The 13,433-nt window shown below is 40.7% G+C and overlaps 1 protein-coding gene across 5 annotated transcripts in view; it reads left to right on the plus strand.

Moving 5' to 3' along the window:
* The window catches only part of Sbno1 (strawberry notch homolog 1), a 51,046-nt gene that overhangs the window by 13,070 nt on the left and 24,543 nt on the right, over positions 1 to 13,433 (plus strand). For 3 of the 5 annotated variants that reach the window (XM_048447225.3, XM_085678984.2, XM_048447228.3), the window contains 12 exons: positions 1,698 to 2,010; positions 3,296 to 3,396; positions 5,357 to 5,453; positions 6,195 to 6,355; positions 7,843 to 7,976; positions 8,155 to 8,245; positions 9,237 to 9,398; positions 10,738 to 10,873; positions 10,944 to 11,049; positions 11,146 to 11,299; positions 11,594 to 11,776; positions 13,246 to 13,343. In XM_048447225.3, coding sequence (XP_048303182.1) covers positions 1,698 to 2,010; positions 3,296 to 3,396; positions 5,357 to 5,453; positions 6,195 to 6,355; positions 7,843 to 7,976; positions 8,155 to 8,245; positions 9,237 to 9,398; positions 10,738 to 10,873; positions 10,944 to 11,049; positions 11,146 to 11,299; positions 11,594 to 11,776; positions 13,246 to 13,343 — 1,736 coding nt within the window. The remainder of the gene's footprint in view (positions 1 to 1,697; positions 2,011 to 3,295; positions 3,397 to 5,356; positions 5,454 to 6,194; positions 6,356 to 7,842; positions 7,977 to 8,154; positions 8,246 to 9,236; positions 9,399 to 10,737; positions 10,874 to 10,943; positions 11,050 to 11,145; positions 11,300 to 11,593; positions 11,777 to 13,245; positions 13,344 to 13,433) is intronic. The other 2 variants (XM_048447226.3, XM_048447229.3) reach the window with 1 other exon arrangement.

The raw sequence follows: 13,433 nt of genomic DNA on the forward strand, positions 1-13,433 counted from the left end.
CTTGAGCCACTGTGCTCAGCTTTTTCTTTTCTCCTCCCTGCGTTCTTCTCATTTCACCTCCTCTCTAACAGCACTGTTGAGAGTAACCACCTAATTACCAGTATTTTTGTCTTTTTAGACTCTAAAATGTAGTGTGACCTGTACGATGGCAAACAGCATTGAACAGGAAAGACAGTGTTGGGTCTTTGAGGTAGATCAGTGGTAAAGATGCTTGTTGCCATGCCTTAAGATCCAAGTATCAGCCAGGCGGTGGTAGTGCACACCTTTAATCCTAGCACTCGGGAGGCAGAGACAGGCAGATCTCTTTGAGTTCGAGGCCAGCCTGGTCTACAAGAGCTAGTTCCAGAACAGGCTTCAAAGCTACAGAGAAACCCTGTCCTGGGGGGAAAAAAGCACCCAAGTATCCCTGGGAGTCATACAGTTGAAGGCGAGAACTGAGTCCCTCAAATTCCCCTCTTGCTTCCACACATTTGGGAAGTTTTTTTGTTGTTGTTGTTTTGTTTTTTAAATGAAAAGAAGTGCAGTATTAATAGAAAGTTGGCTTCAAAGGGCTCGGATGATGGTCCAGCAGTTAACTATTGCTATTGCAGAATTAATTACCCATATTGGGCAGCTGTCACATATCTGTAACTTCAGCTCAAGGAGGTTCTGGTGCCTCGAGCTTCCATAGGAACCTGCACATACCCCTATCTATACAGATTATAGGAAAAAAATGACAAGAGAAATCTTTCCGTTTTCTTGAGACAGGTCTTCCCTTGGTAGCCCTGGCTGTCCTGTAACTCACTCTCTATACCAGGCTGGTCTCAAACCAGAAGATCCACCTGCTTTTGTCTCCCAAGTGCTACAATTAAAGATGTGTGCCACCATGCCTGTCGACAGTAGCAATCTTTTAAAAAAAAATTGACCTCAAAACCTGGGTTTTAAGTGATTTATTTATTTATAAAAATATTTTATTTATTTGTTTATTATATATATAGTATTCTTTCCGCAGTCCAGAAGAGAGCACCAGGCCTCATTACAGATGGTTGTGAGCCACCATGTGGTTGCTGGAAATTGAACTCAGGACCTTTGGAAGAGCAGGCAGTGCTCTTAACCACTGAGTCATCTCTCCAGCCCTCTTAAGTGATTTACCTAGAGCTGTCTGCCTGGTGGGCAGTGTTGGATAGATTTTTTTTTGGTTATTGCTAGGTCTAGAGTTATTGTAAGTCACAGATAGATTGGAATAGCTTCTCTTAATAATTTTTATTCTTATGCTTATATAAAGTGTCAAATTACTACTACACCCTTTCCTGATTGTTGTGTTTTTAGCCTGGAATTTATAGCTAGTCATTAAAGTAGAAATAAAGAACCATTAGTTAAACAAGAATAGAATAAAGTTTAGATTGTATGTATGTTGACTTTGAGCTCATACGTACCCCGCAGGCATGTGGTCAGAGGATAATTTTCACTTTTCACCTTGTTGGAGACGGGTCTCTCTGCTTCATGTCGCTGTCAGAGCATTGGTGTGAACAGATGTGCACGACTGCCTGATGGACATGTGGTCTGTGTGTTGGAGATTCAAGGTTCTTGTGCCTGCGGCTTTCCATTTTGTGCCCTCTGTCTAGCATCTAGTTTTAGATTTCTAAATGGATTACCAGATTTATCTCTGCAGTCTATCAGAGTCAAATTGAGTATGTGAAGTGTTTTTTCTTTTCTAGCAGCAGCCTCCATCCACTACAACATTTGTGCTGAATCAAATAAATCAACTTCCGACCTTGGGATCTACAATTGTAATGACTAAAACGCCACCTGCAACAACCAACAGGCAAACCATCACTTTGACAAAATTTATCCAGACTACGGCAAACACACGCCCTTCAGTCTCAGCACCAGCAGTACGAAATGCCTTGCCCCCTGCTCCTTCAAAAGACCAGGTTCAGTTGAAGGATTTACTGAAAAATAATAGTCTAAATGAACTCATGAAACTGAAACCACCTGCTAACATTGCTCAACCAGTTGCGACTGCAGCTAGTAAGTTGTTTTCAGTTGTTTGAACGTCTGCTTTCAAAAACTATTTTGTTTGTGTGTGTGTGTGTGTGTGTGTGTGTGTGTGTATGTATGTTTCACAAGTGGTTTGGGGTGTTTTAATTATTTTTTCTGAATGTGTGTCTTGAGTATATTTATGTGTGCCTTATGCATAAAGTACCAGCGGAGGCCAGAAGAGGGTATCTGATTTCACTGGAAGTGAAATTCTTGTAAGCTGCCTTGTGGGTGCTGGGAAATGAACCTTGGTCCTTTACAAGAGCAGTAAACTGTCTTAACTTCTGAGCTCTCTTTCTAGGTTTGTTTTTAGTTTGGTTTGGTTTTTGGTCTCCCACCCCATTCCCAAGATGGTTTATTTTGTGTAGCCCTGGTTGTCCTGGAACTCGGGCTATAGATCAGGCTGCTGGGATTAAAGGTGTTTTCTACCACTACCCAGTTTAAGAATGTGGGTTTTATAGTCTTTGAAACCTCTTTTGCTCATTGAATAAGTAACTACTGAGTGTATTTTGTCAACTCCCTTCTGGACTTTGAGGTGTTGCTGGGGGAAAAACTTGAAATTGTTGCCCTCCAGGAGCTTGTGTTGTACTGAAGAAAGATAGTGAATATGTTATATTTCTAAGAAGGGCTAGGGCTGTGAAGAGAAGTAAAAGGTGCATGGTAGGGCAGATGCAAACCTCTCACCGTGTCTGTGTCTGCCCTGTCTACCAGCCCCTTTCTCTCCAGGGAGGGGGATGTTTACCACCGTCCTATCATGGGACTCATCAGACAGGCTGGGCTAGTCTGGCTAGCCAATGCATCTCTGGGATTCTCCCGTCACCACTATATCCAGGTTTTTTGGTTTTTTTTTAAGATTTATTTGATTATTATGTATACAGCATTCTGTCTGGATGTTTTGCCTACAGGCCAGAAGAGGGAGCCAGATCTCAGTATAGATGGTTGTGAGCTATCATGTGGTTGCTGGGAATTGAACTCAGGACCTCTGGAAGAGGAGCCTGTACTCTTAACCTCTGAGGCATCTCTCTAGCCCAAGGTTTTTTGTTTCTGAGACAGAATTTCATTGTGTAACAGCCCTGGTATCCTGGAACTCGCTTTGTAGACCAGCTGGCCTCAAACTCACACCTCTGCCTCCCAAGTGTTGGGATTTAAAGGTGTGCACCACCACCGCCCAGCAGATACTGTTTCTTGAAATGAATAAACTGCTGAATTTTTAATTCTCTTATTTGAGAAAAAGAATTTGAGACCTGTAAAATTTAATCCACTTCTCTTCCTGCAGCTGATGTCAGTAATGGTGCAGTAAAAAAAGAATCTTCTAATAAAGAAGTAGCAAGAATATGGATAAATGACATGAAAATGAGGAGTTTTTCCCCCACCATGGTGAGTTTTAAATAGTTAAATTACTTGGCTAAAATTACCTTAGAAATATCCTCAGGAAGCTTGTTGAGTGGAAGTAGGCTAATTAATCTCAAACACTTAGGCCTGAACTTGTATCTTTCATGGGCCATGGTGTTGTTTGCAGGCTGACCTTTTTTGTTTGTTTGTTTGCTTGCTTGCTTTTTGTTTTTCGAGACAGGGTTTCTCTGTAGCTTTGGAGCCTGACCTGGAACTAGCGCTTGTAGATCAGGTTGGCCTCGAACTCATGGAGATCCGCCTGCCTCTGCCTCCTGAGTGCTGGGTGGTGTGTGCCACCACTGCCCAGCTAGGACTGACCTTTTTTATTCATATGTCTGGTCAGGAAAAAATGTCAACATAGAATTAGCCATAAACTTTTGATAACTTGGTGAAACCCAAATAAATAGCTGGGTAGGAGCTATCTGATGATGCAGTAATCTGGATGAATTGTGGAAGTGCTGTGTACCTAAGCTCAGGTTCATGAGACATGTTCCTGAATATCAGTATGTCTGTGCAATGAGTGTCTGAAAGGACTTTACTTCATGAGTTCTCTTTCAGTAAACATATTATTTGGCACCATTTAGATTTAAGGAACTGTATAAGGGACATGAAAAGGTACAGCCTGGATTGGGTGTGATGGCACACTCTTTAAAAGTAAGGGGAAAAAGTACAGTAAATGCTCTGGGTTATGAGGGAGGGACACTGTCATGACTATGATTCTGTAGGCTTTATTGAGGAGGGGTGTAATGGACTTTGACAGGAATTTATAAGGAAGCATAAACACTAATAGGCACTGAGGAGCTGGTGTATGGCTTACAGGTCAGTGAGTCAGGGCTTATAGAAGACATGGCAGGAACTGGAGAGATAACTCAGCAGTTAAGAGCATTGGCTTTTCTTCCAGGGGACCTGGGTTCAATTCCAAGCATCCAGCATGGCAGCTCACAACTGACTGTAGCTCCAAGATCTGACCTCTTCATATAGACATACATGCAGGTCAAACACCAGTGCACATAAAATAAAATAAATAATTAAAAAAAAATAAAGAAGACATGGCAGTGGAAGATTAAATTCTATGGAGGGGGTGAGGTTATAGACACAAGCCAAAGGATGAAGGGCCTGGTAGTGGATGGGCAGGAAGAAAGGCAGGTGCATTGTAAATGGAGACTGCTTGTTCATTTCCTGGCAGCCCAGACCCAAATAATCACACAGAAACTATATAATTCCAACATGGTTTGAACTCTTAGCTCAGGTTTCTTATTAACTAACTCTTACATCTTAAATTAACCCATTTCTATTAATCAGTGTATCACCACAAGGCTGTGGCCTATTGGTAAGGTTCCGTTGTCTGTCTTCTTTGGCAGCTACTTGGTATCTCTTTGACTCTGCCTGCTCTCTCCCTGTATCTCTGTTCGGATTTCCCGCCTGGCTTTTAGCTCTGCTAAGCCATTGGCCAGAGCAACTTTATTCATTATCCAATAAAAGCAACCACATACACAGAAGGACATCCCACATGAGTGGATAGTGTGATTTGAGGAATATTTACAATGAGAAAGAAAACCTGTCAGCAATGTCATTTTTGTTAATATTTGTATATACTCTAAAGTCCTGATTTGATAGATTGTGCATTGGAGTGTCCCACCCTTTGTTCCTATACTCCTTGTTCTTTCAAGTCTGGATTGAAGAAGAAGGATGAGGTTGGAGAGAGATTATGAGCATTGAGGGACAAAGTAATTCTAGATGGTATCTGGAGGGAGTAGAGCCCTGTGATGACTCCTTTGTGTGTCGGTTGGTTGCCATTATTGCTGTTCACCTTTGGATAGACAGATAAGAACTGAGGTTTTACAGAATACAGAGTTGATACCTCTATGGGCAGGTTGAAAAAAGGTCCCATAGACGCTGGCCCTTTGTCTCTAGACTTAAGATTGATTGTACTTTTGTGTTACAGAAGGTTCCTGTTGTTAAAGAGGAGGATGAACCAGAAGAAGAAGATGAGGAAGAAATGGGTCATGCAGAGACCTATGCAGAGTACATGCCAATAAAATGTATGTCGTTAGGTTTTGTCAAAATGGAAGACTTGGGTTTTCTTTATCTTAATCATCTCTTAAACAATTAAGATATTAATACTACCACATCCCACATAGTAGATGGGACTAGTAGTACGCATTGCTATATCCAGCTAAGTCTGGAACACAGACCTGACTGCCACTGCTCCCTGACTGTGGTGTGCTTTAAACTAGATTATTTCATCACCAGTCTCTAAATTGTATAGTTCAATCATTTTAGTCAAATGTGAGTAGTATATTATAGTTAGTAACTCTAAATAATAAGCTCAACGTAACTGGTTACTGTTGGGAAAAAATCCTAAGACAAGCGCCTCCGCCGGTGCAAAAAAATCCAATTACATCAAACCAAACCAAATTAAAATGCCCGTCGTTTTATTAAATACGGTGGCTGAGGGTATGGCGGGGAGACAGGTAAGCGGGGAGCACATGGAAACCTGGAACCACATGTTCCTCCTCGGGGAGTCCACTAAAATATTCTGTGGGAGTAGTCCTGACCCTCCCCCGGAAAGGGGGTCAGGACCTGGCTTATTGGGATTTGGATTCCAGACCAATGCAACTCCCAGGCCAGGGGGTTGGGATGGATGCCAGGGACTGGGGTTATGCTCCCAACTTAACAGTTACTATTTTCTCTGTAGTAAGACTGATTTTGTACTATCTTGTAATAAAATTGGAAATATTACTAGAATGATTTAAATGAGACATTCTAAAATTCTTGTTTAGTAAAAATTGGCTTGCGTCACCCTGATGCAGTAGTGGAGACTAGTTCTTTGTCCAGTGTCACTCCTCCTGATGTGTGGTACAAAACCTCCATCTCTGAAGAGACCATTGATAATGGCTGGCTCTCAGCGTTGCAGCTCGAGGCGGTTACCTACGCAGCCCAGGTAATTCTTAGTTAAGTTTGATGGTTTATCTTGATATAAAGTAAAATGAAAAAAAATTTATTCATCAGCTGGACAGTGGTGGTGGCACACGCCTTTAATTCCAGCACTCGGGAGGCATAGGCAGGCGGATCTCTGTGAATTCGAGGTTAACCAGGGCTACAGGAGATGATAGTTCTAGGACAGGCTCCAAAGCTACAGAGAAACCTTGCTTTGAAGAAACAATAAATAAATAAAGGAAGGAAGGCAGGCAGGCAGAGTCTCTGTATGAATCTCTGGCTGTCCTGGGACTCTCTCCACATGCTTTGGCCTCCTGACTGTTGAGATTAAGCGTGCGTACCACGATACCTGGTTTATTTTAGTATTTATATGTATGTATTTGTGTGTCTTATGACTGTATTCCACATGTGTCAGGTAATAACAGAGGCCAGAAGAGAAAGTTTGATTTTTCCACGCTTCAGCTAGAGTTATTTACAGGCAGTTTTGAGTCACTTGGCCTGGGTGCTGGGAATCAAATTTTAGATCCTCTGGAAGAACACTTAGTGTCCTTACCCACTGAGCCATCTTTCCCACCCCCATATAATACAGTTTTAATAAAGGTAAATTTTTTTTGTCAAAAAAACTTGGAAATAAAATTTTTAAAAAGTAATATATTAGACAGACAGTGGAGCTGCATGCCTTTAATCTCTGCACTTGGGAGCCAGAGGCAGGTGAATCTCTGAGTTCGAGGCCAGCCTGGTCTACAGAGTGTGTTCCAGGACAACCAGAGCTACATAGAGAAACCCTGTCTCAAAGGAGGAAAAGATTGATTATATATTAGGAAAAGAGATCTTTAAGGGATCTTTAAGAATGTCTTCTGGTGGAAATGACGAGTCATGACCCTAGAATTTTATGTGGAAATACTATTTTTTGGGAGCAGATATTATTAATATGAATACTCCATTTATTTTTTATCTAAGACTTTTACTTTTAAGAATCTGATGCATATGTAAGAATGTTTGTTTCCTCATTTTTTTCCCTGCCGGAAAGACTTGAGTGCTCATACCATTAAGGTAGTAAATTAGCAGTCATACACTGTGCAAATACTATTGGTAATATAGTTTGTGAGTGGACTCACTTCAGTTATGCTTGAAGATATTTTGTTTTAACTCCATTACTGTAGGATAAGTAATGCTGCAAGTGGCCAACTGCCTCCATGGTTAAGTATCGTGTCAAAGTTGGCAAATTGTCAAGCAGGTATTTCAAGGGATAGTGAAGCCACCTTACGAAGTTCTTGTCTTTGATGCTAAGTGTACCGCAGGCTAGAGGGAAAGAGTGTAGTACTTATATAGAGAGAGTATCCATGCTAGGGGTCACTCTTAGGTCAAAGTGCTTGAAGGGGTAATGATGACATATTTCCATGACTGTTTTGATTGGGTAGGAGCATGGGCAACTTATCAGTTACTTTGATGAGAAAATGACACCCGCTCTTCCAACTTTTCCCTTTCTAGCAACATGAAACATTCCTCCCTAATGGAGATCGTGCTGGCTTCTTAATAGGTGATGGTGCTGGTGTGGGCAAAGGCCGGACGATAGCAGGGATCATATATGAGAACTATTTGTTGAGTAGAAAGAGAGCACTGTGGTAAGTTCCACCATGCGGGCTGAGGAAGCCTGGTTTTCTTTTAATATAGCATCGCAGGAAAAGTTTGAGTGTGTGTGTGTGTGTGTGTGTGTGTGTTTATATTGTGTCAAGACTTGACTGTTTCTAGTTCTAGGAAAAATGCAGATCAATTTTAATTTGGTTTATCTTTTTTTGATAGGTTTAGTGTATCAAATGACTTAAAATATGATGCTGAAAGAGATTTAAAGGACATTGGAGCAAAAAACATCTTGGTTCATTCATTAAATAAGGTATGGAAGCCTCCCTTTTCAATGAGACTATCAATCAACACACACAGACTCATCTATGAAAATGAGACAACTGTTTTTTGTGATTTTGTTCCAAGGACTCAGTGAGCTATTCCACACAACACATGCTAGGCCCTGGGTGTGTCTAATGGCAGACAAAGTGGGCATGGTTCCTGGTCTAATGGAGTTTGTTTTGTTGGTTTCCAGTGTTCTGTTTGTCTTGGTTTTTAGAGAGATTGATCTGCCTGTCCATGTGTAGTGTGGAGAAGTAGTGCACCTGTCACATTGTACAGCCTAGAGATAACCGTTTGCATAACTGAGTTTAAGGACTTTGTGTTAGTATAGAAACAAGAAAGTGGGTATCTAGATCTGAAACACATTTTAATGTGATTAGAATCTTTTTATTTTGTTTTCGTTTATTTGTTTTGGATTTTCGAGACAGGGTTTTTTTGTGTACCTTTGGAGCCTGTCCTGGTATGCACTCTGTGACTTTTCTTGTTAGGTTGTATTTAGTTGTTTTGAATGATTGTACTGTAATACTAAAACATGAAGCTGATGTCTCGGTAAGATTTATTTCTGAGTAATGTAACAAAGGAGCACATTACTCAAAATTCTGTGTTTGGAAGTGCTGTGAATAGGCATGCTAGGCTAAGTGTTCTACCACTGAATCACACCCCTAGCTTACTTGCGAACACTTCTCCTGCTGATAATCTTTTCCTCAACTCAGTCATAGTCCTTTACATATAGTATGATGAATGCACAGTAAGAATGTGGAGCAATGCTGAAATTTCCATAGGGAGCGGATTTGAAACTTGGTTGTGTCTTTTTTTGTTTTGTTTTGTTTTTTGTTTTGATATGTTCGCATTTGTGTATTATAAGCTTTATGTGTCTAGATTTTTTTTGGAGTCTGTCATGAACCTAAGTTGACTCATAAATTTGAGGTAGGTGTTTCTGAGAGGAAGATGTACTAATTAAATTCTTTTTTCCTTTTTAGTTTAAATATGGAAAAATTTCTTCCAAACACAATGGGAGCGTGAAAAAGGGTGTTATTTTTGCTACCTATTCTTCTCTTATTGGAGAAAGCCAGTCTGGTGGTAAATATAAGACCAGGTTAAAACAGCTTCTGCATTGGTGTGGTGATGACTTCGATGGAGTGGTATCCTTCAATAGAGATTGTTTATTTTTGATGGCATAAAAATTATGTTCAGTCTGGGTGGTGTTAGGGCATGCCTAAGGCCAACAGATCTCTGATGCTGTGTTAAAGGACAGCAAGGGCTACACAAAGAAACCCTGTGTGGAAAAATTAAAAAAAGAAAACAAACAAACAAACAAACAAAAAAAACAATAGGATGGTGATGGTACATACCTTTAGTCCCAGCCCTGGGGAGGCAGAAGCAGGTGGATCTTTGAGTTCAAGGACAACCTGATCTACAGAATGAGTTCCAGAATAGTCAAGGCTACACAAAGAGACTCTGTCTCGAAAAAAAAAAAAAAAAAAAAAAAAAACAGAAGCAAATTTAAAAAAATTCTATGGAAAATTTTTGACTAAGTGAATATTTTGGGGGTGGTCACTGTAATTGTTAAAAAAGAGTCCTCAGAGCCTGGAAAGTCAGTTCTTTTGTATGTATCAGATGTCAGGAGTTCTGCTTGAGAGACCAAGGAAGCAGTGCTCACTCATTTGGTTTGTTGCATAGTTTCTGCTGTCCTTATGAAGAACCCCAAGTTCTGAAATACTATTTCAAGTTAGTGGCCAGTTCTACAGTTCAGTGAAATTCTTGCTGTAGTGGATGTAATGGATAACTCACTGTCTCAGTGTATCCATTCCTGCATTCTTTTTTCCCCTCCCTCCCTCCCTCCCTGCCTGCCTGCCTTTTCTTTCTTTCTTTCTTTCTTTCTTTCTTTCTTTCTTTCTTTCTCTCTCTCTCTCTCTCTCTCTCTCTCTCTCTCTCTCTCTCTCTCTTTTAAAGACAAGGTTTCTCTGTGTTACAGTTCTGGTTGTTCTGAAACTTGCTTTAGACCAAGCTGTCCTTGAACTCATAGAGATCCACCTGTCTCTGTCTCCAAATTAAAGGCGTGCACCACCACTACCCAGCTCCATTCCTGCATTTTTTACTCACTCACTCACTCACTCATTCATTTTTTTTTTTTTTTTTTGAGACGGGTTTCTCTGCGTTGCTTTTGAGCCTATCCTGGAACTAGCTCTTGTAGACCAGGCTGTCCAAAAAGACACAGTGGTCTGCCTGGTTCTGCCTGGCAGAATGCTGGGATTAAAGGCATGTGCCATCACCGTATGGCCATTCCTGTATTCTTATAAGAAAAAATTTCACCTGCAGTAAATAACTTATTGAGCAGTTAGCTCAGAAGCTGCAGGACAAGGGGAAAGAATAGAGATGAGGCCCAGAGGGATCTTGGGTTATGTGTGGCCCCAGGGTCATAGACCACACTCTTGAATGGACAGTTCTGTTTTTGATATGTTCCTTAGCTCCTCCTTACAGATAGTGTTTGATGAATGTCACAAAGCAAAAAACCTCTGTCCTGTTGGTTCTTCAAAGCCAACCAAGACAGGGTTGGCTGTTTTAGAGCTTCAGAACAAGTTGCCAAAAGCCAGAGTTGTTTATGCCAGTGCCACTGGTGAGTACCCACATGATCAGAAAGATGCACAAATCGCTTTTGCAGCTATAATATGTCAGGGCTTTTCCAGGTGCTTCTGAACCACGGAACATGGCCTATATGAACCGTCTTGGAATTTGGGGTGAAGGAACTCCATTCAGAGAATTCAGTGATTTTATCCAAGCAGTGGAACGCAGGTAATAAGGCTGGTGGCACTGTGCTGCCAGAACCGTTGCTGTGTGGAAAGTGCTGTTTTGTTTATTGATAGTTACTGGTGTTTTAATTTTGTTCAGAGGTGTTGGTGCTATGGAAATAGTTGCTATGGATATGAAGCTTAGAGGAATGTACATTGCACGACAGCTGAGCTTTACTGGAGTGACCTTCAAAATAGAGGAAGTTCTTCTTTCTCAGAGTTATGTTAAAATGTATAACAAAGCAGTCAAACTGGTGAGAAATCTTTTGTCAATATTTTTAATGTGCCTGATAATAGAGTTTCCCAAGTGATGGTAGATTGTTTCAGTTGAAGGAGTCACTTTTAATTTTGTGGGGACAGGGTCTCACTGTGTCATTGTGGCTGGCGTGGAACTTCTATGCTGTGTCTAGCTAGACCAGGCTGTCCTTGAACTCACAATGATTCTCCAGCCTACTGAGTGCTAGGATTAAAGGCATGCCTGGCTAAAGGGACTACTTTTAAGTAATGTATTCAGATGTATATGTAACATGTTGCCTATGTATTTCCAGTGGGTCATTGCTAGAGAACGATTTCAGCAAGCTGCAGATTTGATTGATGCTGAACAGAGAATGAAGAAATCTATGTGGGGTCAATTCTGGTCTGCTCACCAAAGGTTTTTTAAATACCTGTGCATAGCATCCAAAGTGAAAAGGGTTGTTCAACTGGCTCGGGAGGAAATCAAGAATGGGAAGGTAAGTTGGAGAAAATCTAGTGTGGTCTGAGCTTGACTAGCTAGTCTTTATCTAATGAGGTCTTCTAGTGGGAATAGTCTTTTTGTTTGTTTTGTTTTTGTATTTTGTAGACAGGGTCTCACTATGTAGCTCTGGTTATCCTGGAACTCCCTCTATAGACCAAGCTGGCTTTGAACTCACAGAGATCTGTCTGTCTCCGCCTCACTGATGCTGGGATTAAAGATGCTTGTCACTATGCTTAGCTTTGGAATAGTCTTTTAAGTGGATGTTGCTAAAAATACTATTGCAGTAAGATTTTATTTTCATAATTTAAGTTGTCAGTTTTGGTTTGAGACAGGATGTTTGCTCTGTAGCTCGGAGATGTCTGGTATTTGATAGGTCATCTAGGCTGTCCTAAAAAGCTCATAGCAATCTTCCTGCATCAGCATCCCAAGTCCTAGAATTGTCTAAGTATGTGCCACTATAAACAGATCCTTCAAAATAAATTCTAAGCCAGGCAGTGGTGGTACACACCTTTAATTCCATCACTTGGGAGGAAGAGTTGGGTAGATCTCTCTCTAAGCCTGAGGCCAACCTGGTCTACAGAGTGAGTTCTAGGACATCCAGGACTACGCAAAGAAGTCCTGTCTCAAGAATTCAGCAAAAAGTTCTAAAAATGCCAGCGTGTGTGTGTGTGTGTGTGTGTGGTCCTATCAAATGAGAGATAGAAACTAGAGGCTCTTAAGAGCAAGGCCAGCTGTGGCTTGGTCATAGTTTGAATTGGGCTGTATGACACTTTGTATCAAGACAGACTACATTTGCACACACAGACACATGAATATTTGTATTTGTTTGTGTATATAAAAAATGCCTGTTCAGAAATTTCAGCAGAGTATAAAAATACACTATGTAATCTATTCAACTGTGCTCTTTCCATTAATAACTATAAATATTGCCCTAAGCTTGCTTGCTTTTGGTTGATCTGCTCAAAACTTAGAATTGCCTTTAATCCTAGCAGTTGGGAAGCAGAGAGGGAATCTCTGTGATTCAAGAATGGCCAGTGCTATAGAAAGAGAGAGAACAAAAAAACAAAACAAAACACAAAAAACCCCACAAGGGTGATATTCCTTAAGGTCAGAGACATTTGTCATGTTCTGTAAAATATGTTTCCTATTTTTTTTCTGGCTGGCAGAGAGACAGAACCCCTCTATGCAGCCTTGAAACTCTGTAGAACAGGCTGGCCTCAAATGTACAGAGATCCTCCTGACTCTGCATTCTGAGTGCTGGGATTAAAGGTGAGCGACATCAGACCTGGATTTCTCTCACTTTTTGACATAGCATACCTCAGAATAAATGAAGCCTAAATTGCTTTAATGTAATGGGTCATTTTTTAAATCTTTCACTAGACATTTGACATATGCTGTAAGAAGACATATGCTGTGAGAGGCTACAGCTTTATTGTTTATTATTGTGTATTTTGTGTTTTCCAGTGTGTGGTAATTGGTCTGCAGTCTACAGGAGAAGCTAGAACTCTGGAGGCCTTAGAAGAGGGTGGAGGAGAACTAAATGATTTTGTTTCAACTGCCAAGTAATGTTTTTTAATTTCTTCCTGAAATTTCTTAAGATTGAAGAAAATGTATATTTCCCTTTAGCTATATCTAGTAAGATGTTCCAGGTG

This window comes from Myodes glareolus, chromosome 2, assembly GCF_982192425.1.
Source record: "Myodes glareolus chromosome 2, mMyoGla1.1, whole genome shotgun sequence".
NCBI classification, from domain to species: Eukaryota; Metazoa; Chordata; class Mammalia; order Rodentia; family Cricetidae; genus Myodes; species Myodes glareolus.